General features: G+C 38.0%; 1 protein-coding gene across 1 annotated transcript in view; it reads right to left on the bottom strand.

Annotated features, from left to right (window-relative positions):
- The window catches only part of si:dkey-220o5.5 (actin filament-associated protein 1-like 2), a 50032-nt gene that overhangs the window by 2754 nt on the left and 19680 nt on the right, over nt 1-27598 (bottom strand). Inside the window, exons 2-14 of the mRNA XM_049486106.1 lie at nt 26468-26605; nt 23070-23209; nt 13460-13562; nt 13146-13363; nt 12728-12904; nt 12179-12271; nt 11289-11385; nt 8665-8879; nt 7936-8039; nt 7717-7837; nt 6540-6630; nt 2382-2554; nt 57-167 (exon numbers count right to left, since the gene is read on the bottom strand). Of these exons, the coding sequence (XP_049342063.1) occupies nt 57-167; nt 2382-2554; nt 6540-6630; nt 7717-7837; nt 7936-8039; nt 8665-8879; nt 11289-11385; nt 12179-12271; nt 12728-12904; nt 13146-13363; nt 13460-13562; nt 23070-23209; nt 26468-26605 (1781 nt within the window). The remainder of the gene's footprint in view (nt 1-56; nt 168-2381; nt 2555-6539; nt 6631-7716; nt 7838-7935; nt 8040-8664; nt 8880-11288; nt 11386-12178; nt 12272-12727; nt 12905-13145; nt 13364-13459; nt 13563-23069; nt 23210-26467; nt 26606-27598) is intronic.

The raw sequence follows: 27598 nt of genomic DNA, 5'->3' as shown, positions 1-27598 counted from the left end.
AGTATTGTATCACTTTTAAATAAGTTTTTTAATTTTTAAAAAGTGAAGGATCTCACCTTCCTCCTCTGAAAGACTTTGCCGTGTTCAATAAACAGAGCCGAGGGCACCCTCTTCAGGGAGTTTTTAGCTGAGGCTGTCCTCCTAAGGAGCGGAGTCAGAAACCCTCCCTGAAAGAGAAAAAGAGAAAGAGACAAAGTGAGAGAGGGAGGTGAAACAATTAAAAAAGAAACTAAAATGTAAAAAAAGAAATGAAAAAGTAAAACATAAAGAAGGAAGAGAGAGGAATATGTGGAGAAAGTGTGAAAAAGGAAAGAAAAGAAAGAGAGAAAAGAACAACGTGAAGAAAAACAGAAGAATGAAGAGAGAGACAAAAGAAGAGAATGACAGGAATGAAAGAAGGCTGAAAGAAAAAGCAATAGAAGGAGAAAGAGAAAGATGAGAAAAAGTGACAAAAGAGAAAAAGTGAGAGATCAAAGCATGGAAAGAGAAAAGTAAAGGGATGTTGAAGAAGAGGGATGAAAGAACATATAGGGGGAAAAAAGGAAGAGAAGAAAAGAGTAAGGTAAGAAAGAGTATTAAAAAAAGAAAAAAAGAAAGGTAAGGAGAATAAAAGATGAAAGAAAAGAAAGAAAAAATGATGAGCAGATGATGAAAGATAAATAGAAAATAGAGATGAAAAAAATATAAAGGCAAGAAAATGAGAGATGAAAAAAGACAATAGAGAAAAAGAAGAAAAAACAAGGAAGAAGAAAGGTGAAAATATAAAAAAAAATCAAAAAAGAAAAAAGAGAGGGGAGAAAAAGAGGGTGAGAGAACAAAGAGAAAAACAGGAGATGAAATGAAGCTGACTGTCTGTGTTGTGTGTGTTTAGTTTGTGTTCTATTGCATTAGGCAGTAAGCAGTGTGTAGTAGATTGTGTAGCAGGTTGAGACTAAGAGCTTATATCCAGTGGAGGAGAGCAGCAGGTGGTCTTTATTTAGCTGCTTCATGTAAAATAACCCAGAGGGGGAACAGAAGACATGTAACAAAAACGAAAGAGTACTCCTTCAGTACGGTTTCCAAACACCCGCAGAATTCCAGAGAGAAAAAGACTATCAATAAATAAATGAATTAATAAAATTGTTTATATGTAGATAAAACATGTTTTTTGTTTAACAACAAAGCACTGACCAATAGAACAGGACACCCTTGAGGGGCCATGAGCTCATGAGTGCGGGCCAGACGGGTTTAAAGCCCCCAAGAGCCAAAAATCAGATATGGGCTGGCAGTCTGAACATAGCCAAAGTCATTCTAATCTACAGTGAGTGCTGAAGTGCTGTCCTCTTCTCCTCTGCTCCTCCGGGAGGAAGTGGTCACTGTTCCTGCCCACTGTAATTACACAGCCCACCACACACACACTGCTACTAGAATTTCAGTCAGACTCACTAAAGACCTGAAGCTTCCAACTTTTATTATTCATCCCTCCACGCTGTCTACACTTTATTTCAGATAAATTACTGGTATATGTTTCAAAACACACTGTTAGTTTTCAGTGGATGTAGTTAAATCAGTAGAAATAAATAAATACATAAATAAATACTCTCACTAATACTAATAGTAAAATAAAAGTGTGGTATTATGAGGTGAACTATTAATACACTGATAACTGCAGTAGTCAGTATGTGTCATCACAGCTAAAATGACATTATCCTAAGCACACTGACAGTCAGAGGGTTTGTTTTTGTTGTGAGTTCACATTCCAAACACTAGGTGGCAGTGTGCTATTACATAAAGTTCTGGGAAAAAAAGAGACCACTTCAGTTTCTGAATCAGTTTCTCTGATTTTGCTATTTATAGGTACCAGTTTGAGTAAAATAAACATTGTTGTTTTATTCTGTAAACCATGGGCAACATTTTTCCCAAATTCCAAAATAAAATACTGTCATTTAGAGCGTTTATTTGCAGAAAATGAGAAATGGCAGAAATAATAAAAAATATGCAGAGCTTTCAGACCTCAAATATTGCAAAGAAAACAAGTTCATAAAATTATAAACTTTTAAGAGTTCAAAAATCAATATTTGGTGGAATAGGCCCAGTTTTTAATCAGAGTTTTCATGCATCTTGGCATGTTCTCCACCAGTCTTACACACTGTTTTTGGATAACTTTGTGTCACTCCTGGTTTGATGGCTTTTGATCATCCATGTTCCTCTTGATTATATTCCACAGGTTTTCAATTTGGTAAAATCAAAGAATCCCATAATTTGTAAGTGCTCTCCTATTTTTTACAGAGCTGTATAGATGGCATATTATATTACATATATATAACGCTAACAAAAACTATTATTATAACATAGGCTCCCTATCTGACAACATGCCTACATATGTGTGTGTGTTACATTACCTGTGATCTCTCAGTGCAGAATGGTAGTAGAGACTGTCTAAAAGAGGAGCGTTTGGTAGGTTTTGACCCCACGTTGACAAGGTTGACCTCTGACCCTGCTCTCAGCTGCACTCGGCGTTTTCCTGCCAGCTCCAGTTTCTGCACACTGCGCTCCACCTCACATACTTTCTTACCTGATAAAAACAGACACACAAACCAATAGTGACATCAGCAGGAGACACACGCTGTCATATGTCTGCATATGGTCTGCTTCTTTATGCATGTGCACGTGTGCATGTTTGTGTGTGTGTATGTTTGTATGAGTGTGTGTGTGTGTGTGTGTGTGCATTTCTCTCTCTCTCTCTCCCAGTTTCCGTTCAGCGACAGACTGTGGAAAGTTGGACTAAAGCTTGAAAATACCATATTCTCCTCCATTACACTGAACAGCTTTAAAAGAATGTGTGTTTGTGTGCGTGAGTCTGTTCTAGGAGAGGAAACCAAAGACATTTGTGGGGGTTCTATACTCCATTAGCCAATGGCATAAGGCATGGTGCCAACAGGTCCATGTTAGTCTGCAAAAGAGAGTAATATACTTTTGGCTATGCTTTTCAACAGAGACTCAACAAGCTATGTCAGTAATGGGTGAAAATTAAAGTGGATGTATATATTCATTACAAGCAGTGTCCACTAACATTTGGAAAAATAGTGTACATACACACACACATATACTGTATTTTTTGCACTATAAGGAGCACCGGAAGGCACACTATCAATAAACATCTTTTATTCCTGTCTATTTTCATACATAAGGTGCATTTTATGTGACACTAGTTCGCATTTTTCCTTCTAAATTCAGCAGGTCTTGCCACTGGGTAGTGAACCCTGTAAAGCTAAGCTAAGTTAAGTGAACAAAACTATAGAACAGTAACAATGTAACACTTGCCTCTGAACAGTGAAAGAGCTAGCACTTTGGTTAGCAGCTAATGCTAATGCTACTCCAGCAGTGCTAGCCAGGGTTAGCAGCAGGCTACAGGATAATTATATTTACCACTGGATGGCTAAAGCAGACACAGCAGTGCTGCTAGTATTTTTAAACATTGTGTCTACCTAGCTGCTTGTAGATGTAAATTTAGAGACAGTAGCTCTGTAATCTGTTGCTGCACAGTTTGTGTTGGTCATCTCCTAGTCCTTCCTTTGTTGTCACAGGGTGCTGCCCACAGAACCATGTTAGTAGACTATTCTTATTCCAGCAGTGGCTCTGAGGTGTTTAAAAACTCCAGCAGCACTGCTGTGTCTAATCCACTCGCTCCAGCACAACACAACATAAACACACCACCACCATGTCAGTGTCACTACAGTGCTGAAAATGACCCACCACCCAAATAACACCTGCTGTGTGATGGGTCTGTGGGGTCATGACCATTGGACCACTGAAGAACAGGGTGAAAGAAGGACAATAAAGTGTGCAGAGAAACAGATACAGGATTACAGTCTGTAATTACAGAACTACAAAGTGCCTCTATGTTCAGTAAAGCTGTTGATCAGCATATACATGCACAAACTGGTACTTTAAATACACATAGATAGACAGAAATACAGATAGATAGGTCTACACAGTCTGCACAGTCTATGCAAAGGTAATTAGTATATTAACATTAGCATAGTTTTAAATGCAATTGAGTTTAAATAAATATAACTGTTTTTTTCTGCTTTATTAAAACTTCATAATTAGCAGTGTTAGAAGTGTTTCTGAATGCAGTGTCACGCTAGATCTCGTGAATGTCAGCACTGTAGAAAGCTGTATAATTAAATCGTGCAGTGTGTGCCACTCAATTACGACCCCGAGTAATTATGTGCCCCTCATTTTAGACACATTATAATCTCAAAATAATCAGCGGAACCTGTATGTTTACACTGGAGTACTGAATGTGATGTGAGTGATAATTATTGGACATCATTAAGAATTAGAGCTGTGTGTTAATAATTGGGGGTCATGGAAGCGCGTACACTCCAGGACATTGTGTGCAGCATGATGGAAACTTGCTGCTTGGAGTAAATGGCAGCGGCCACCATATAATTATTTTGCACTGAATAAATGAAAAGCAGCTGCTGTTGAACTGTTGGTATTCTGGTATTCTGTGTGTGTGTGTTCATGTGTGTGTGTGTGTGTGCGAGTGAAGGAGCCACACACACTCACTTCTAATCTAAGTTCTGCACTTCCAGCGGAAAAGAAAAAAAACTCCTCTTCCTAATGCGAACCACTGTATCTCAGTAATCTTGGTTATGCAGCCATAACATTAAAACCACTTGTTTAAAGGTCTCCTTCTGCTAAAACCCACTTTTTTTGTTTTTTTGTGAAATACTATAGGTCTCTTTGAGTTGTATATTCATGTTGCATATGAAACTGTTCTTCAGCCTCCCTTGTCTGCAGTAGCTAGTAAAAGAAAAGCCTCAGAAAAACGAGTTGATCAGAGAGATGTTAGGTCGCCCACCTCGGCTCAGAACCGCCCACAGACAGAACTGAACTCTGAGCCAACACTGTCTCTTAAACTGTCTAAGCTAACGGAATAGGAACCAGACCATCAGTGTCCTTTACTTCACCTTTCAGTGGTTTTAATGTTATGGCTGATTGGGGTATGTACACGTGGAGTGAGGAAATGTGACAAGATTTACAGAGTTTATGTTCAGTCCAATAAACATTTCCTGTTCATACAATGATACATGTTTACGGGCTGCTTTCCCAGACAGGGATGAACTTGTCTGTTTGTGAACTATATTTTTTCAGAGGAAAATCTCCATTCAGAATTTACTGGTTGGATGTGTGTTTACTGCTGTCTATAGAGGGGTTATGATGGTGCACACTGCACACAATGTAGAATCCATGCTTCATTGCTTTATAAAGGATTGATGAGCCTTTTCAATGCTATTTTTGTCCTGATGGTATCTTGGACTAGCTGAGTGTGTGTTATGATTGATATTGCTATTGATATTAAGTGGTCTCTAAAGCGTTATAGTCATATCCCAGTTTGCTTCAAATGTGTTTCTACCCTGTTTCTTTAAATTGAATAAAAAATGGATGAGGCTTTCGCTCTTGTTGGATGTGCTAGGTTTTTTTCTGATGGTATCTTTGATGGTTGCTAAGCTATTGCTTAGTGAGTCCTATAGTATACCAGGTGGTTAAATTGTTTCTATGGTGTTGCAGTGGTATGTTTTAATTTTTCATTGCTGTATAAAGGATGCTCAAGGCTTTTCTTATTGATGTAATTCTGGCAGTTGCTACAGTGCAGCTAGGTGGTTGCTATGCTAAGCTGAGTGGGTGATGCTAAATAATTGTGGCTGTGTGTTTTTAGGCTGTGGCAATGTTAACCCAGATGGCTTCGACTGTGGAGCCCAAACATAATGTTACTGCTGTAAAAAATATCTGTGGACGATGAAAATTGTAGCTATGTGGTTGCTATGGTATACCAAATTGTTGCTATGCCAGTGATGATTGAATGTTAAGTGATTTCAAGTGCATTGTGATGGTTTACCAGGTGGCTTAAACATGTTTCTACCATGTTTTTATTGGTTTAAAAAAGACAGACAATGCTTTGGTATCTTTGATGGTTGCTAGGCTGTGACTAGATGGCTGCTATGGTATACCAGGTGGTTAATGAGTAAGCAATTCTAAGTGTTTGTTTAGGGGTTTCCAGGGTTTTGCAATGGTATCCAAGCTGGCTTTAACTTTGTTGCCCAAAAATAATTTTACAGCTGTAAATAGAGGCTTTCTTTTCTTGTTGGATGCACTATATTTCTGACACTGACAAAATATACATAAATACAGGCTGGACTTCTGTACATCACATTTACTGCAGATTAAGTAAACATTAATGTCAAGACTAACATTATTAATAGAGAAAAAGAGATTTAACAATGATTATTGAAAGAATATTTATCAGCGGAGGAATAATGTTTCAGCTCTCAGAACCAGATGGACATAAGTGAGAAGACACAAGTGCAAATTATGTGTGTGAACCCTTCACAATTATGAGTCAGTCTCTCCTGAGGAGTGTTTGAGGAGCAAATGAATGGTCGTGATGACTCTGGAATTTCCTTCATTTCCATCTACAGTATCTCTCTATCTGTGTAACGACAGAATAAGCAATAGAGGTGGTTTGAGCCCAGGGCAGGCTGACTCACCGGGGTTGCTGAAGATTTCGGTATTGCTGTAGCTGGCAGAATCTGATGATGACACGGATTCTCCGTTTCCACCAGTGTGAGGTTTCTGAAACTGAAAAAAAACATGAGCTGAACGTCTGAGAGTGCGATTTTTCTGCCAACAGAAGCCAAAGGACATAACATCAAATGACAGCGAGTGACATCATGTTAAAACAGGCTCCAGCTATAAGCTTTAATGTGGTCCTATGGTTGGTAAAGATCAAAGCTAAATAAGCTAAATGGGCTTCATATTAGAGCTGCATTATATGGGTTTACTTTAACCTACACTGAGAGCTCAGATTACTACTCTGACAGCTCAAATGAACTGCTGTAATGTTTATAATGACATAAACTGGTGTGTTCTGTGCAATTTAGTCCTTTTTAGCACCTGCCAACTTTTTAGGACGTCCCCTGTCACACAGTTTTGCCAGTGCTGATGATGGTAAAGCTAGCATAGTCTTCCTCTAATCAGATTACACAAATTTAGCCCAAAAAATTGCCTGCATCAGATTTTTTTTCCCCCCTTTTCCCCAATTTACACGGCCAATTACACAACCCACTCATTAGGACTCCTTCATGACTAGTGAAGCCCCAACACCAGGAGAGTAAAGACTAGCATATGCCTCCTCCGATACATGTGAAGTCAGCTACTGTCTCTTTTCGAACTGCTGTTGACTCGGTTCTGATGCATCAGCTCACAGACGCCTCGTGCTGAGCGACATCACCCTTTAGAGTGATGTGTGGAGAAAGTGGCATCTACCCACCCAGAGAGAGCAAGGCCAACTGTGCTCTCTCAGGGCTCCGGTAGCTGATGGCAAGCTACATGAACAGGATTTGAACCGGCGATCTCTTGATCATAGTGGCAGCACTTGGCCTGCTGGACCACTCGGAGCCCAATTTTTTTTATATTTTATCATTTATTTTTGCATGCTCCCTGACAGATGCCTGCACCATTTAGCATCACCCACACTGACTGATGGAGGGAGAGGGAGGGCCATCCTACCCAGTAATGCGTAAAGAGACAGGTATGCTCTCAGGGCTCCCGCATACAAATGGCTGTGAAACAACAGAGGTTTGGTTCTCATTTTTAAGCCAGTAGCTTCTAACACACACAAACACACACACACACACACACACACACACACAGTGACAAGTGTACCATGTGCTCCAGTACAGATGTGTTGGAGTAGATGGGCTGTGAGTGGACGCTGTTGCAGAGCTGCTGGAAGGGGTCGTCCATGTAGTTGTTCAATGTGGGGAAGCGGCGGATCTTCAGGCCACTAAGGAAAAGAGGAAACAAGGAATGGAAAGAGGATGGGGAAAGAGTGATTGTGTGTGTGTGTTTTTTGTGTGTGTGTTCATATGTGTGTGTGTATACCTCAGTGATTCGTGGCTGGTATGTTGGTATGGGGAGCCAACAGCAGTGGAACTCCCATCCTGCAGGAGCTGAACCCACTGCTCTTTATCATCAGAACAGCTGGCCTAAAAAACACACACACAAATGGAAAGAACGAAAACGTAAAAGATGTATAACATTATTATAAACCAAAATAAATTTAAAGTCAGTAGTCAGTGAGTGTGTCTACCTGTAATAAACTCAAAATAAAATTAGAATAAACCCAAATAAACATAAAGTCAGTGGTCAGTGAGTGTATATACCTGTAATTAACCCAATATAACATTAGAATAAACCCAAATACACACAATGTCAGTGACCAGTGAGTGTGATTATACATGTAAAATTCAACGTAACGTAAAAAAAATTAAAATAAACATAGGTTCAGCGATTAGAGAGTGTTTATACCTGTAATTAACTTTATATAACATTTAAATAAATAAAAATAAACATAAAGTCAGTGGTCAGTTAGAGTGTTTATACCTGTAATCATCTCAATAAACAAAAATAAACATAAAGTCAGTGGTCGGTGAGTGTCTACCTGTAATTAACTCTATATAACATTAGAATAAACTCAAATAAACGTAAAGTCAGTAGTCAGTGAATGTGTTTATACCTGTAATTAACTCTATATAACATTAGAATAAACCCAAACTAACATAGTTAAGTCAGTGGTCAGTCACAGTGTGTTTATAGTGCTGTCACTAGTACCTCTAGAACAGCCACTTGGTCTCCGTGCTGCAGGATGGTGACTCGGTAGGCGTGTGCTGTGTCTGGACCAGGCCGGACCTCGCTGCCCCGCAGCTGGACCGTATACTGAGGGGTGTCCTCACACACATCATCACGGAACATCTTCAAAACACCGTCCTCCACCTTACACCACAGAGACTGCCACTGACAGTTCATCAGCACATTCAGATACCCAGCTGAAAGAGAGGGAGAGGTAGACAGAGAGAAAGAAAGAAAGAAAGAAAGAAAGAGAGAGAAAACGGGAAAGAGAGGTTTATTACACACACTCTTCCCATCTCTTTTCAACACACGCACACACACAGAGTGAAACACAAACACAGCGCTACATTTTCCCACAGATCAATCACTCCACTGCTGAGATAAACAATGCAACTAATGCAAATAAAAACACTCCTACTGTATAAACACACACACAGACACACTATCTCTGTGGTCTCTTTTTCAAGTTTGCTGTAAATAAAACTCTAACTGTAATATTTATAAAAAAAATTCAGTAATAACTGTAGTATTTATTCAGAATTTCCTTATTAACTAACATTAATTTAGAATTTAAGTTAATAATGAAATTCTGTAATATTTATTTTAAATTTCATTAATATCTGTAATATGTATTCAGAAATTAAGTAATAACTGTAAAATGTATCCAGAATTTCAGTATTGCCTGTAATATTTATTGAGAGTTTCATTAATAACTGTAATATTTGTTCAGAATTTCAGTAAAAACTGTAATATTTATTCAAAGTTTCAATAATAACTAGAATATTATATTCAGTGTTGTAATATTTATTCAGAATTTCAGTAATAATTGTAATATTTATTCTGATTTTCAGTATTGCCTGAAATATTTATTCAGAATTTCAGTAGAAACTGTAATATTTATTCAGAATTTTAGTAATAACAATAATATTTACTTAGGAATTTTACTACTAACTACAATGTTTATTGAGAATTCCATCAATAACTGTAATATTTATTAAAAGTTTTACTAATAACTAAAATATTATTTTCAGTTTTGTAATATTTATTCAGAATTTCAGTAATAACTGATATATTCGTTTAGAATTGTAGTAATAACTGTAATATTTATTCAGACTTTTAGTAATAACTGTATTATTTACTTAGAATTTCAGTAATAACTATTATTTATTTAGAATTTCAGTAATAACTATTATTTATTTAGAATTTCAGTAATAACTGATATATTCGTTTAGAATTGTAGTAATAACTGTAATATTTATTCAGACTTTCAGTATTAACTGTAATATTTATTTAGAATTTTAGTAATAACTGTATTATTTATTTAGAATTTCAGTAATAACTAATATTTATTTAGAATTTTAAAATTAACTATAATATTCATTCAGAAATTCAATATTAACTGTAATATTTATTCAGAATTTTAGTAATAACTGTAATATTTACTCAGAATTTCAGTAATAACTAATATTAATTCTGATTTTCAGTAATAACTGTAATATTAATTCTGAATTTCAGCAATAACTGTAATATTATTTCTGAATTTCAGTAATAACTGTAATATAAATTCTGAATTTCAGGTTCTACAATACATTCTGAACAAACAGGATTCGCTTTCTCAGTGAAACCCTTCTTGAAACCCTGTATAAAACTTCTTCAAGAGGAAAAAAATCTTTAAGAGGGCCCAGCTAACAAGGCAAATGGAAGTTTTGAATTGTTATGGTTCTATCTTGTACAGAAGCACTAAGGATGTCACCCTCACATCCTCACTCCCTCACCATAGAGGTGACAATTGAATTTCAGAGGAATCTCTCTCCACACAACGGGCCCAGTGTTCTGCGTCCTGAGAAGAATTCTGAGAATTCAGTCCAGAACGGAGGACGCCACAACACTGAACAAGCAGACACGCTGAGTTATGGGTAAGTCAGGATTATTAGGGATGGACCACACACTGATTACTTATAATATTCTCATGAATAGGACTGTAATGGTAAGTTTATTCTATTATTCTATATGCAACAGAAAATACACAATACGCTGCAAACTACAGACCAACTGTGGATTATCCACATAAACCTTGCATAAAACATGCATGGTATTGTGGGAATTGTAGTGGATTTAGAAGCATCCGTAGGATACCTTTAGTTCTGTCAGAGAGAGAGGGAGGGAGAGAGAGGGTAGAGAGGGAGAGAGAGACTCATAGCTTGGGTTTTCTGTTAATTCTTCCTTTTAGTTTAACTTTATTTAAACTCTTTAAATCATGGTGGACTGGAAAAGGACTGACATTTTTATTCCTTTTAGATGCAAAGACCTGGATTATAACTCAATTACTTATTCATGTTTAGGAAGATTGTCCCAAGATGCCACAAATTTTAACCATGTTTAAAATTAGTGTTTATATGTAACACGTATGTGGCATCGATCAAAAAGTAATTTTAAATCTACAGACTGTACAAAGTGGTGGGGATTCCACAGAGCATTTAATGGGTGTCTAAACCTACAGATATGCTGTAAATTCCATTCCCATTAGTTTGATTGTGAAAGACTATTGAAGATGAATGGTGGCTTGTGTTTGGAACAGAACAGGGAAGCAGGGAATAAAATCTCACCTCTGTCTTTATCTTTACTGATCTCAATGCTGCTGACAGCAGAAGGAAGACCAGAGATTGTTTCCTCGTCTGAGTCAGTGTGGAGGACTGTGCTTGACTAAAGAATACGAGATAAAGACAATATTGATTGATTTAGACTGATATTAGTAAAGATTAGTAATGACATAGCAAAATATTAGAATGTGTGAATAACAGCAGTTTGATGTTTGTTGCCCTGATGTGACCTTTTAGGTCAACCCTTCATATTTTGTTTGACTGCAAAAATGAACAAAAAGAGCAAACCAGGTCTAAAACATATGTCATTTGCTTGCTTTATTTGGTAACCTTTGCTTGCCTTATCTTGATTTACCAAGGTAACCAAACTACAAGTATAAATACTTGGAGAACAGATGAAAAGAAAACCACTCATCATCACTAAAAAAGAGAAAGTCAAAATGGAATTGCCAAAGTTTTCAAACAGAAAAGTTTTCAAATAGAAAGAGGATTAACCTTTACATATTTTGGAAATAAAAAAATCAGTTTATGATCCAAAATATATAAGCTCAACTCTCAAGCATGGTGGAGATAGAGTCATGGCTTGGTTCTGCCAATCAAGTTCTACCAATTTACTGAGAAATTAACTCAATTAATTTTTTAAGCTTTTAGGCTGGTCAAGTCTAAAATAAGCAGAAGGATCAATTGAGCAACATTTCAAGCAGTTATTGCAAGCAATGTATATGCAAGCTGAAATTCTGATTTACGGTATCGTTTAAACCCAGTCGTCTTCAGTGTAGAGTAAAAACAACAAAACTGCAAACTTTTTCTAATACATTTAAATGATATAAGTGGTTACATATGGTATACAATGGGATTGTGTGTATGTGTATGTAAATGTGTGTGTAAGAGCTTACCCTGCAAGAGTCCAGTCTGTCACTCTTTAATAAAGATAAGGAACTGTGGGAATCTGGCTCATAATACGAAGAACCACTCAGCTCTTCAATAATCTGCAGGATGACACACACAACAACACATATATACATAAACTCTTTCTGTAACACTTTTTGTGAAATGTATAATTTTGTATGCCTATCCATCTATCGACCTTTATGTCTGTCTGTCTCACAATATGAATGTACAATGACCTGCCAAAAGTGATGGGATAGCAATATAATTTATTTAGTTGATTATGAACTGTTTATTTTGGACAATGGCTTGGGAAACTTCCACACCTGTATCGGTTGTAATGTTGTATTGTGTTAGTGAGGTTGCACACTGGCCAGTTTGATCAAGGCAAGGAAACTACAATTATTGGATTATTGGGTGATCCATAATGTTATGTGTGCATTGGGAAATGTCATAGAAGGCATTACCACACAGTGGATAGCGCAGTGGAGCATTCGTTAGTTCGTGTCCCATGACTTTTGGCACGTCAGTGTGTATGTACTAGTGCTGTATCTGACCTTCCTCCACTCCTCAGCCAGGCTGCAGCTCTGGAAGCCCATGATGACTGTGTCTGAGCCGGAAACCACCTTCAGCTCGTGCTGCATCTTCTTACTGTGTTTAGATTTATAGACCACCTGGCAGCCCCTCAGGTTCATCTCCAGCAGAGGGTAGAGGTCTTTAGCACACTTAAAACACTTAAAATACACACACATAAACACAGATATTAGTCATATATAAAGTCATTTTCAGAATGACTGCTTTTACATTTTATTAAAAATGTTTTAGGATGTAATAATTTAACTTTATTTCTCTTTTTCTATACTTAAGAACTTGGATTAAATTAAACTTTATTGTGGAACTATGGAATTATGGAAGTATTACTATTATGCTTGTTAAAGGGTGCTTATTGCAGAAAGTTTTATAGTAGGTTCTCACCAGCAGTGAGTTGTGTTTAATAATAAACAGCTGACGGGTCCACTGGCCGAGCCACTTCTTCCTCCACAGGTATCCACAGATGCGGGACTCTGGGATGGGTCGGAGGCAGGGCTGGGACGAACTCCACTGGATATAATGCGCCCGATCCTTCACGAAATCCTCCTCCTCATCATCCTCGCCGTAGGATTCATAATGACTGCTGTCAGAGTCCAGTTTATCTGAGATGAGGGAACATCAGAACCAGTGATTATTTCTTTAGTACTTTCAATTGGTTTGTGTTCACAGTGTAAAGCAGCAGGCAGGGCTGGACTAACCTGTAGACTGGCTGGCCGGAACAAAGGGCTCTGCTTCTTCATAACAGTTATCTTCTTCCTCTAAACCGTCTGGAGGGGGTGGGGGCACCATAGGACCTAGAGACTGAACATAAACACAACAAATAAACCTCACTGTCAAGGGATTTTTATATTGTGAAAAAAAGAAGCCCTAGGTTTTGTCCAGAAGCAGCGCTAACTTCTTTAGGCTCAGAGACATCTGGGATAAAGCAACACAAAATCAAACCGTTTATTATGATCAGACGATTCAGTGGACACTGTAAGGTCTGGAACAATTCTTTAATTCGTTTTTTTAATACACATCTCTGATAGCAGCATTAATGCAGAAATGTACATTGCAATCTGAGAGCAACATACAGCTCTGGAAAAAAATAAGAGAAATCCTCTTGAATATAATCAAGAGGAAGATGGATGATCACAACCATCAAACCAATCGGAACAGCTTGAATTTTTGCACTAGGAGTGGCATAAAGTCACCCAAAAGCAGTGTGTAAGACTTCTGGAGGAGAACATGCCAAGATGCATGAAAACTGTGATTAAGACCAGGGTTATCCCACTTATTTGAACGCCTAAAATTTTATGAATTTGAACTTGTTTTCTTGAGGTCTGAACTTTACAACGTGCTAAATGCTTTATCATTTACATTTTTTGGGGTATTTTTTTTAGGCCTGAAAGGCAGGAATGGATGTATATTAATAAATTAAATGAAATTGAGCAGACAAAACATAATATATCCAGGGAATGTAATTGCACTTTAATTGAAGCTCAAAGTAAATATAGGAAACACTGCATTGCATGCTGGATATTGCAATGAGTATATAGAGAAATGTACAAAGTTGTGATTTCTGTCAAACCTGTATAAATGAGAGATACAAACCTGCACCACAGAACATTACATAACAAGTCTGCCCTCATTAACCTCCGGCCTGCATTCAGTCAGAGCTAATTATAAAATTTAAAGTCGGCTTTAGAGCAAATAAACTTCAGAGTCCTAAATATCCTCAAATCTGTCTGATCTGCTTCTTTTCCAGAGAGAGAGAGAGAGAGAGAGAGAGAGAGAACATGCTGCCGGAGACTTCCTGGAAGTTAAGAAAATGTGCAGTTAGAGATGATATCTTTTACATATGGGAGCTGCACTTGTCCTAAATACAGCATTGGATTTACAGGAAACAGAGAGAGAGAGAGAGAGAGAGCAATTGGTTATGCACCCAGTGTGTGTAGCTGTGTATGAAAGGTCAGAATGGAGGCACTAGCGCTGTGGTTTTCTGCCCTTTGCTCATTTACTCGAGTTCTAACACTGCGGCTACACCAATATGCCAGTCCAGTCCCATAAAGGAATCGGGTTCTGACCAAAACACACAACACAGACTTCTCTGAACCGCCCAGCACAAATCCTGGGAAGATAATGTTAGCCTACCGTAGGCTAAGCTTTTTTGGTTTAGCTACCAATACCAGCTTAACAGTGCTTTAGCTGAATTTATCCCAAAACGAATAAAATTAAAGCCAAAATATCAGGACAACTGGTAAGTATACGAATGTATTTTGTTAGCTATATATGTTTTTTAGCAAAATAGCCATGTGTATGCTAGGCTAGTCTTGCTAATAGTAGGCAAACTATCCACCTCAGTGTTTATCACAATTATTACAATTAGAGTGTTATTAATATCTATATTTGCCCTAATAAGAGAGTATATAATCAAAATACCTACATTTAAAGTGTTATTAATATAAATATATCCTGTAGCTCTAACTCAGAGTATATCACATTAAGAGTGTTATTAATATATATTCATCTTAACAAGACTGTAGCTCCACCTCAGGGTATATCACAATACCTACTTTTAGAGTGTTTATTAGTATATATTTATCCTGTAACTCCGCCTCAGTGTATATCACATTTAGAGTGTTATTAATACATATTCAACCTAATGAGAGGCTGTAGCTCTGCCTCAGTGTATATCACAATACATACATTTAGAGTGTTATTATTTTTTATTCATCCTGTAACTCTGCCTCAGTGTATATCACATTATATCACCGTTAGTTTCGACCCTGCAATGTGATTGGCTGAGAGGATTTCTGTGAGTGCCTTATTAGCTGGACATTCACTGTAACCGAAGCTCTCCATGTATTACTCCGCCACGTACAAATAACCTAGCAACGATGCAGCGCTTACAAGCCAAACAGTGCTGCTACAAACAGAGCAGCAATAGAACTCTTTTAACTATTATAACCAAACAGATCATATTTTCTCATCCGCTTTAACTCAAATCTTTCAATAAAAAGCAATAATTGAACTGTGGTATAATCGCAATAGTATACTCAAGGTTCATGTACTATCTTGTGTATTACTGCTTAATTTAAAGTGTTATTAATTTATATTTATCATAATGAGAGACCGTAGCTCCGCCCCAGTGTTTATTACAATACAATACTATTTCTTTCTCTCTCTCTCTCTCTCTCTCTCTGTCTTTCTGTCTCTTTCCTTTTTCTCTCTGTCTCTGTCTCTCTCTTTGTCTCTTTCTTGCTTCTGTGGTCGTGGGTGAGGGAGAATTTTTGACGGCTGCATTTTTCTGTCTGTTTATTCTTCCTTTTTATCTCCTGCATATTTTCATTCTTTCTGTTTGCGAAGGGCGGAGCACGAGTACAGACCCATCAGATACACATCTGTGAGCAGAACATGAAACACACGTTTGTGTTTGTATGTGTGTGAGAGACAGAGAGAAGGGGGGTTGACAGACAATTGACTGGATAGACAGAAAGAGAGAGAGAGAAATAGGGCTTGGGTCGGGGGACTGACCACTAGATTCTATTTCCTACACAAACTGAGGTGGGAGATAGGAATGGGAAGCATTTGTGCGCACACAAACACACACACACACACACACACACACTCACTCACTCACTCACTCACACACACACACACACACACACACACACACAAACACATATTCACTTTTGAAGATTAAAGCTCTCATTACCTCATAAAAACTGAAGAAACTGAGCTGACCCCAGACTCAGCATCTCTTTCTTCTCTTTCTCTCAGTTTCTTTCTATTATTCTCTCATGTACATAGAGCTACACAGAATACTACACAAAACATTTAAATGCAGCATTATGTTATTTTCACTTCACTGCAGTTAATTCAAATCAGGCTTTGAGTGCCCCTTCATGTACAGCTGTTCACATACATTTGTTGACAAGCTGAGAGCTAGAGAAGCAGCATGTGAAGTGAAAGAAGCTCATGGGCACTGAGGTGTAGAGTAATATTACAGACCTTTACATGAATATTACTCAGGATACACAGTGTTACGCATTTTTTTTTACCAAATTTCCATAGTGCAGTCGCAAAGTTCTTAATTTACAGTGAGAACTTAATCAAAACTTACTTACAACTTGGTAGTAAAGTAGATTATTATCATTTACAGTGGAGCTACTTAGCTACATACACTTAAATAACTGGTTAACTGTATTAGACTTGTAGTGCTAATACTAAAGCAAAAAATGAGCAAGTGTTAACTAAACGACTTTTGGGGTAGTAGTGGTAATGGGTGGAGAGTCACCTTTGGGAGTTGGGACACACCTCTTTGTTACTGAATTCAGATTTTAATCAATTTAATTTGCTACAGGTGTATAAAATCAAGCACTTAGCCATGCAGTTGGTCTTTCCAAACATTACTGAAAGAATGGGTGGACCTAAAGAGCTCATTGAACTCAAGCATGGTACTGTAATAGGTTGCCTGCTAGGGCGGTATGGTGGCTTGGGTTCAAGTCCCTATCTGGGTGGAGATTTCATGCTTTCCCTGTGTCTGTGTTGGTTCCATACAGGGACTCTGATTTCCTTCCAAAGTCCAAAAACATGAAGATCAGGTGAACTGGTTCCTCTAAATTGCCCTGATATGTTTGAGTATGTATTTCATCCCTCCTAGATATTCCATTATCAACTTAATAATACATAAAATTACAGAGTTGGGTCTTTGAGTGCTAAGGAGCAAGTTGCTCAGCTGACTCAATAACTTCAGAGATCCAAACCTGCTCTTAGAGCTGCCAAGTGGAACCAGCTCCATATTGGATCCAAAATTGGATATCAAAAGCTCCAATAGATGTCCCTTTACTTTGTCTTTATAGTGTAGCAGCAGTATCTTACGTGCCCAGGCCATCTGCCCACTCACCACTGAAACGCCTGAACTCGCATGTCCACCACAGCAAACCCTGAAGGTTGGCACGACTTTGTCAATGACCTCACCATCCCTGGAGGTTCACTCCACGTCGTTCTATTTCCTTTCCCCCTGTGTGGTTGTTCTATCACTCCATCTCTCTATCGCACCATCACCAGGCCTCTGAATCCCTCCATCACATAGACAGACATAATTACCCACGCAAACGTCCACTTCCTCCTCTCTGAGCGCTTCTCAGCCAATGAGGTTGCGGCGCCAGGCTTTTAAGATGGGCCTCTAGAATAAACATGGCATTTCCTCTTTCAGACACGGCCCCTCCCCCATTTACTTCCTAAATCCGTTTTTTTTCCCAAACGGGAGCCTGAATGCGTCCCGGGAAAAAGGTTCCAATGCTGCTAATGCGCTAATTAGCACTGAAGACCCACTGCAGTTTCAGAAGATGTGAAACCTTAAAGCCAATAAATAAATAAATGACCCTAAACAATAGTGATGGTAACACTATAAGTGAGATAATCTGCTTCTATTTGTCAATTCATTCATTTTGAAATGTTATGTATCTGATTTATCAACCTGTTGTTTTGTACCATTCAGGACAAGCGTACATAAACATGGATGTACGAAAATGCTTGTTAACAAAGGTTTTTTTTTGTTTTGTTTCAATCACATCATGGCAATTTCAATTTAAGTTATTTAAATAAATTAGTGTTTGTTTGCTTTATTCAAACAATCTAACAGATATACAGTAGAAGCTTATCCTAATCCTTTGTTTTACCGCTATGTTTTAACAGCTCCCTCTGGCATCCTCTATCTAACAAAAATAAATAAATGTAAATTTATTCCTAGCCCACAGTGGTTAGAAGCATTCTCGGAAAATAACACAAAAATTAGTCTATGCAGGCTAGAACTTTTGTTAAGAGAAACATAATAATAAATAATAAATTAACTAAATATCTGTGATCCTAATTAAACTAGATTATAATAGATTAAATGCAATATAGCACCGTATTTTTAAAAGGCCTCTCTTTCAAACGAAATAAATAAGTCCAGAATGTTTCTTACAACATACAACTGGTACTATAAATAGTAACAATTCTTAAGCCAATCACATGGATTTTAATAGATGCTACAGAAGGCTGAAACAAGGAATCAATTCAAAAGAATCATCACACACAATAAATATTCTGGAGAAATTTCTAGACCTTCCAAACAATCCCACACATTTGCTGCTGTGTGTTTGGAAACTCGGCCCAAATCAGATATAATGTCCCATTCATTATCTGTTATGAGTCATCCTGCCCCAAACAAACTGTTTATTGATGATTCACTCTATACACTAAAACAACAACCACAATCATACAGAGCAACAGCGCCGCACGCATCACTGTCTTCCCAGCTGGGATTCAGACTGTCCTTTAATTCCAAACTGTTCAATATTTTGTGTTTTAGTGTGCATGACAGTGGTTCCACAGAACATGCAGATCATTCTAGCCAACTCAACATAACTCAGCTTTGTTAAACTCAACTCAACTCAACTCAGCTTAGTTAAACTCAACCTAAGCCCTATCCGGACGGGACGTCTGTGAAAAATATTTCACACTTCTACTCAGTGATAAAACTCTTGCATCCAAACTGAAATTGAAAAAACTGGAGGACCAGTGAGTATACACGGTAGTTCCGGACAGGAATAAAATCACATAATCACATAAATCACATAATCACATAAAATCACATTTCTTAATAAAAGAGAAATTACCCCAGAACCCCCTGATAAACCAATCCCATCCGGAAAGGGCTTTAGTTCAAATGAAAACGTTTTTCTGTTCAGCTTTGTTCAACTAAACTCTGCTTAATTAAACTCACCTCAACTCATTTCAACTCAACTTAGCTTATTTCAACTCAAACTGGTTATTGACTTCATAAGATTAATAAGACCTTCACCTTCAACCTTCAGTTATTCTGTTGTTCTGCAAGTCCTGCAAGTTGTGACGTAGATCTCCATGATCATCAATGAACCTTGGAGGCTCATGACTTCACTGACTGCCCTAAAGCACTTTAGTAGGTACTGACCTTTGCCACAGGACCTGCCTAATGTTTTGAGTTGTCCAGAACTCAGTTTGGTTCTTGTCACAATCTCTCAGATTGTTATTTTGGCACACATCACCCTCTAGAACTGACTGGCAAGATTCCTTGAGAGGTCATCAATAGTCTTCATTTCAGCTGGCAGTGGTTTTAAAGTTATGGCTGATCTGTGTTGTGTAATTGTAGTGTTGTTTCTGTAATTGTCCTCTTCAAACCCACAGTTACAGGCCAGTATCCGACCTTTGCCCTCCAGCTCAACCCTTGGGTGAGAGGTAAGGCCGAGGCCACAGAGAGGTCGTGCTGCAGCTGGGAACGCCGGGATTGGTCAACCACAAAACAGCTCCAACCCAACCTTGGGGACAACCACTACAGTACTGCCCACATCACCGGCCTGTCATTACACACACAGAGCCTGCAGCGTCCCCCAAAATACACAGCACTGCCCACAGAGGCGGAGGGGTACTGTGTCCCTTAAAATACACCCCGTACTAGTGAAAATACACCAGTCCCTGAAATAACAACAACACACAGTTAAACAGCAAGTTACACACAGATTAAAGTCACATACATAAAAAATGCTGTAGACAAAAAACCTATATAGTTGTGTCACGTCTGGTGCTGTTAGCTCCTCTGTTTCTCCCACACCCAGCTCTGACAGAGGTTCTCAGGACAAAGACTACACTACCCAGAATGCACCACCCGCTGACATCACGCACTCACCTGATCACGTGACACCTCACCTGCTTCCACCAGGAAGCCCCGAATACTGATTACTGGCACTATAAAGGTGCACGCCAAACAGACTTCATCGCCGCGTATTGTAGGTTATCCTCGTACAAAGCGTTACTTATCTCTTGTCTCAGTTTACTTTGTGTATGACCTTGCTTTTTGTTTCTCGACGCCGATTCTTGCCTCTGCCTTTGATATTGGATTGTTTTGTGTATGACCTGGACTGTGCTTTCACCACCGCCTCTTGGATTATCTCTGATACTGGATTGCTTGTGTATGAACTCTGGACTGTCTCTCGTTTATGGTATGGTTTTGTCTTCATTGCTCTGTCTACTGGTGATCACCCTTGTTTCTGTATCGACCCTGATTACATCTGTTTATTCCTATAATAAACATCTATTGTTTTTATCAGTATCTGCGCTTGTCTGCTATTCTGTTCTGACCATGACAAGTTGACCTATATGGTAGGGGGGGTTCTAACAATGCAACCTGGGAATTGACTCCCAATTATTGACCAAATCTAGAAGACACTGTTGGAATCAAATAAAACGTTATACAGCTCTGGAAAAAATAAGAGACCGCTTAATGATGATGTTTTCCTTGATTTTACCAAATTGAAAACCTCTGGAATATAATCAAGAGGAAGATGGATGATCACAAGCCATCAAACCAAGCTGAACTGCTTGAATTTTTGCATCAGGAGTGGCATAAAGTTATCCAAAAGCAGTGTGTAAGACTGGTGGAGGATAACATGCCAAGATGCATAAAAAACAAAAAAAATGCCAGTTAGAAGTCCTGCCATGGAAACCCACAAATGTGGCTTTAGGATGTCTTGCTGACCTGTTAATGTCCCTCAGAACACTACTGGGGTGACCAACTGTCATATGCAATGGTTCCCCAGATCATAACAACAGCAATTGACATAATGTGTCGCTTCACAGCAAAGGCAGGATTGAAGCCCTCACCATGAGGCCTCCCTACTCGAACCTGATCGTTGTCAGATCTGACACAGAACCTTCATTAAATCCTTAAGATGATACAAATCCTTTCTGTAGCTGGTTTCTCCTGGTTTCTTGTTCTCAACACCACTGCAAACAAAACCGATGGTGGCTTGCTGATGGACAGCCAAGATGACTGGCAATGCACTGAAACAATCTTTTTGATTCTCTCAGTCCAGTGATGCACCTTCTCTCAAAATCTGACAATGATTGAGTGCATCATAGAGGCATATAAAGCAGCCAAAGATCTCTCACCAAGAGGTACACTACCCAGAAGTAGACTCTAAGAGCCTTTTTATAGTAAAGTGGAGAAGCACTTGTACTTTTTTTTTACTTTTTCTCAAGACCCAGGGCCCCTTTTGTACACCCTGCAAAAGGCCAGTCGCAATGTTCATTGCTATCTTACACCCCATCAACAGTCTATTTTCACACCTTGCGCACGCATAGTTAAAATAGCGAAACACAGGTGTGCCACTGACTGATTAAAACCAGGACAACGGTCAACTTAGGACATGACTCAAATCAATCTGCGCAAACCACAAATAACTAGTGTGCTATATATCGTAAAAACAGGGCAGCCAGTGTCTTATCAGAGCAAACCTGTAATAATTTACATATCTGCCTGGGACAAAACTTCATGCTGAGTTTTGCAGCCATCCAGGTTGTATTATTATTTTGTCAATGCGTGTTTTATATGCCGTACAAGGACACTGAAATAGATCAATAAGTCTTTTCAACACTGAGTATTGCAGTCAATACCTAATCTACCTAAAATGGTCAGTGAGGTCATGAATGCTTCAGAAATCTAAAAGTAGAAGCCCATTCCCTCTAAACTTGGACAGAAGAGTCTATTTCTGCCTCCTGCTCTAATGAACGTGCTCTCGTCTTTGCTGTTTCTCATTGGATTAAAGCTTGGAGACTGACTGGAATGTTATTTTGTGATAAAGGTGCTTACTGTTGACGCCCAGCACAGCTAGACCACGTCCATGACACAATAACACCACTATTCAGCCCCTTTACATAATAACACATTTCTGGAATTCTGTCTGGATGCAGAAATGCTCTCTCAGCTGCAATGGTATTTGGACCGTCGGAAAGCAGCACCGGCGAACAATGCCGATGGATGGATTTCTTTGCTATGAGGCAGCGTCCAATCACGTGGCACCAGGCCACTGAAAACCTTCTAACAAGAGTTAGGAACCTGTGATCTGACTTTGTTTGCTAATCTTAGCGCTTATGGACGACTAAACCTTTCTATGTAACAAAGAACGTATAGCAGAGTGGATTAGCCAGTCAAAACAACTTACTTCAAACGTAGTTTACCAGCAAAGCCATGTTTGGGGCCAGGAGTTTTCTCCTTTAGTTTTACTAATAATACTAAGTGGCCAAAGAGTGGAGGCACATGACAGGCAGGTGTTTCTAATAAAGTGGCCAAAGGTTGAAAGCACACAGTAGGTGTTTCTAATAAAGTGGGTAGTGAGTAGAAGTGCAATGATGTAGGTTTTTCAAATAAAATGACCCAAAGAGTGGAAGCACAAGGAGGTAACACTTCTAATAAAGTGGCCAGTCACAAGGCAGGTTGTTGTGGGTGAGGCGTGGTGGTCTTACCCCTTTCCGTAGCCATTCAGCAGCGGTGGAGGACAGCAGGTGCTCTGATGAATCGAGGCCATCAGATGCTGAGCGTTCCCTGAGATCAGTTCCGGGGCCTCCAGACGGACAGTTCATTATCATATACTCTGCATCTTCCACTGCAGAAACACACACACACACACACACACACACACAAAAATGTATATACATATAATCTCTCAGTAATCCAGTATAAGCAGGCTAACACTTAAAACTCAAAGTTCATTATGTAATCAATCATAAACAATTACATATTTTGTAAGTTATGTAATAACTACACTATTAAAGCAACAAGATGATCTAAAAGCAGTGAAACATTCGTAGTGAAAGATTTTGAAGTACATTGCATCCCTTAATCTAACCAGTCAGTCTAAACCAATCTATCTATCCATCCATCCATTCATCAATCCATCATTAGCATAGCCATATGCTAATAAATACCTAATGAATAAGCTAATAAATTCCTATAAATATAGAGGTATAAATGTTGCTTTTACATGAACAGCAAGAAAAAACACATTTCTAACAGCCCTGCCCTCAAAAAACAAAGTTTATCTTTTATTTGGCCAGACTTCTCCTTTAATCTAATACTGTATTACAGATATGTTAATATATTTTCAGGTGGTTTGGATGACTGAAAACTGATATCATTCATAATTTATCCATGCTGCTATAGCAATTTGCACTTTGGACTTTATGTGGCTGTTACTTACTACCTATTCCTTTATATTTTGTGTATTTATCTTATCTATTTTATTATTGTTTTATTTTTATTATATTTTATTTTGTCTTATATTTATCTATTTTAAAATTGATCCTGAGTGTAAACCTGTTCCACCTCATCTACCACATGTGATGTAAAATGACAATAAAATCTCTGTTTACTATGGTTCCAAACAATAACTTAAATACTATTTTAAAATAGCTTATATATAACACCTTTTTAAAAATAAATTATAAAGTTAATGAACTTTTTTTCCAGACACTGATGTGAGTTAGACTGAAACTTCACAGTATCTCTGCTTGTTTTTCAGTGAAACCATGAGTCAGAAATGATTCAACAAAAGAATTTTCATAGACCAGGGCTTAAGAAAGGAATAATTCTTAAAAACGCTTTTATTTGGCACTTTAATGCAAGCAACATGCTTTAGAAATGACTGAATGTCTTCCCCAGTATAGCAGTTTGCCAGCACTGGCTGCCTCGCTGACTCACACATGGCTGCTAACAGCTCTACTATTAATGATGTGAATTTGATGTCTTGTTTATTGTCCTGTATTTACTGTTCTGTACACTTTAGTGTCATAATCAGAACATTATTTGTTATGTGGGATTAATGATGCATTTAAAAAAGGTAAGAAACTGACATCAATACTGAAAAATACCATTTATAATAGGAATGTTGGCAAGGGCTACTGGCAAGAATCTGGCAATGTGATATATATCACAATACAAGGGGCTACAATTCAATATGCTGCAATATATTACAACAAAGTCAATATAAGGAATATAAGAAAACACTGATGTATTTAATACTGTCATGTTTTGTGACACTGTATCAAATCTAAAAAATATATTTAATAAAACACAATATATTATTTTTCTTTAACCATGTTTCTTAGCTGATTATTGTGGGTGATGTCTTTGTTTAGGCATTTCCTATGGATTTCCCTATGGATGCTTCCATGCCAACAAGCAACAAATGAACTTGTCTTGCTGTATTTACTGCTTAACCATCTGGTATATACAGCCTTCTGATGAGCACTTGACCGCAGCATAAGCACAAATCATTTTGTTGAACACAGTTTTCTTGCTGTTGCATCATTGCTCATGTGCGCTGCCAAAACAACCGAGCTAAATCGGCCAATCACTATGGTTATTTGATTTTTTGCACTTCTAATAACATTAAGTTTCTAATTCATGGCTTGGAGAACACACTTGAAGAGCAGAGACCAACATGTGGAGGACCTCTCAGCAAAACCCACAGAAATGATGCTCCACAGGACCGAATATATGGTCTAAACCAGTCAACCAGATCCCACTCTGCACTGGGGACAGCTGGAATCGAGGCTGGTCCTGTCCTGCTCAGAGACAGGAGGAGGAGGGATGAGGTCATGGGGTACAGCAGCTTTACAACAGTGCAGGAATTTACAGACCGGCAGCAGAGGCAGGCTTCGGATGGCTGGAGTTTTAGATCTGTCCTGCCTCACCCCTACATGACACTACACACACTCACACACAGACATACACACTCATTTACGCAGAAGGTGTTATTCTAAGGTTGAGAGAGGACAGTGTTCTATTAAAAGGTTCAGCGATTTTTCACTCTTTTAGGATGAATCTGGGTATTAGTGTGAGTGCTAGTATAAGAGCTAGTATTAATGTTATTCTTACATCTTAAAAAGGTAAAGATATTATGGTACCACTTTAAAATAAGGCTCCTTTATAAAGGGCTTTAAAAATAGTTTATAAAGGAATTTATTAATGGTTCTCAATTAGGTTATAAACCATTAATAAGCGTATACAATGCATAAAAAGAAAGAGCAACAGTGACCTGTCATGTATCAAACAGTGATTCTACATTAATGTGTACTGTTAAACCTCAGATCTTACAAGATGCATATCTTACCTTGTCCTTTTCATCAATCATCATTAACATTTCTGTTAATAACTTTATTCATTTAAACTTATTAACATATTAAATGACTGATTTTCTATATTATTATACTACATATGTTACAAAGGTCATTGTGACTGTCTTTCTTTCTATTTATGTGTTTATTAAGTGCTTATTAATGTTTTTAAAGTATTTACAATTAATTTATAACCATTAATTAACTCCTTTATAAACTATTTATAAAACCTTCATAAAGGAGCCTTATTTTATAGTGGTACCATAATCTCATTTCATATCTTTAGCTATTTAAGATGTAAGAATAGCACTGAAGTACCGATATTACTATCATTTTAGTATCCTAAGTATCCTAAGTATCCTAGTATCCAAAGCAGTTCACCACAATCTAGAAAAAAAGTATTCCTTAAACAGTAGAGACAGAAAGTAAAATTCTTTTAAATACTTCACAGGTGTCCCAATACTAGCCAGTAAACAATTATGACCAGTCTGACCGTGCTGATGCACCACTAGTGCATCCTCAAGTGTGTTCTCCTAGCCATGAATTAGAAAGTTAATGTTATCAAAGGCACAAAGAATCAAATAACCATGTTAATTGGCTTATGCTGCAGTCAGGTACTAATCAGAAAGCTTTACATATCAGATGTTTAAGCAGTAAATACAACAAGACAGCTTTACTTGTTGCTTGTTGGAAGATCCAAGACCTACTTTATCAACTCAAATGAGTGTAGTTTTTTTTTTATTTACCTGGGGCTTCCTTGTGGTCCTGTAGCTTGGACAGCAGCTCTGAGATGGACTTCTTCTGGGCCTGAGCGATGTAGCTGAGGTTCTCACTGTCCAGAACCAGCAAAAACGTCTGCAGGTCCGAAACCAGCCGGGCCAGAACTGAGGAGAAAAGAGAAAACAAGCCTTAACATTTATAAAATGGTGTAAAGGTTTGTGACCAGGTTAATGGTTTTCCTAAAATGGTTTTCCACCAGTAAAGACTTTACCCTTTACCCCAAACTTGGAAGGGTAAATAATGCTCCACCAGCACAACTACATTAAATTAACACATAACAGCACATATTAAATTTACGTAAATTGCCCATATCTATCTTTGTGAGCTCCTAAACCCTCCCATACTCTGCGCCCCCACAATATCAATGATTTTGTAATCTCAGACTTAGTAATATGTAATGTGTTTAATTTTGGCCACAATAAAAGTCTCATTCTATTCAGTAATTCATTTTAGTTTAGCACAGGTGTGAATACCAAATAAATCAGTCCAAGATCATGCAACCTCCAATCATTTAATTAGAAAAATCATGTGACAGCTGTGCACTCATCGCTAACCAATTTCCCCAAAATATTCCACACAGAGGAGGTGCTGCAATGTTCTGGAGCTGCAAGTGTTCAATTTTCTCACCAAACACTGAAAGATCCACAGCTCGCCCTATTCCTGACCAGAGCTTTAAATAGACGAGTGTGCATCCATTTAGCAAAACCGAATTACCTGTGTAGCTAAGCACAGATCAAAACACACAAACACTTTTCACATTACCATTTTCAACAAACACATGAACAGGATTATAAATCACACATCACCCGCATCTCATCCTTTCTCTGATTGAATAACACAAAAATAAGCTCTCACAGATCCAAAAGTGTTATAAATGAAACACAATGAAAACAAAGAGTGCATCCAAAAGGAAGGAATGCTTGGTCATGGCTCTGGAAGTGATTGGAAGGCCTGAATTTATTGATTTTGATAGATGATGGAATACTTTTGGAAGTACAGTGTAGAACTGACCCCAAACTAGATGGATGGGGTGGAGTGCAAAGAGGCTAATGTAACTAATATCTACTCTTTTAACTACACTTTTCATGGTATGGTTT

This window comes from Astyanax mexicanus, chromosome 12 (genome assembly GCF_023375975.1).
Source record: "Astyanax mexicanus isolate ESR-SI-001 chromosome 12, AstMex3_surface, whole genome shotgun sequence".
Lineage (NCBI taxonomy): Eukaryota > Metazoa > Chordata > Actinopteri > Characiformes > Acestrorhamphidae > Astyanax > Astyanax mexicanus.
The sequence above is the reverse complement of the archived record's forward strand: the minus strand, read 5'-3'. Positions and strand labels throughout refer to the sequence as shown.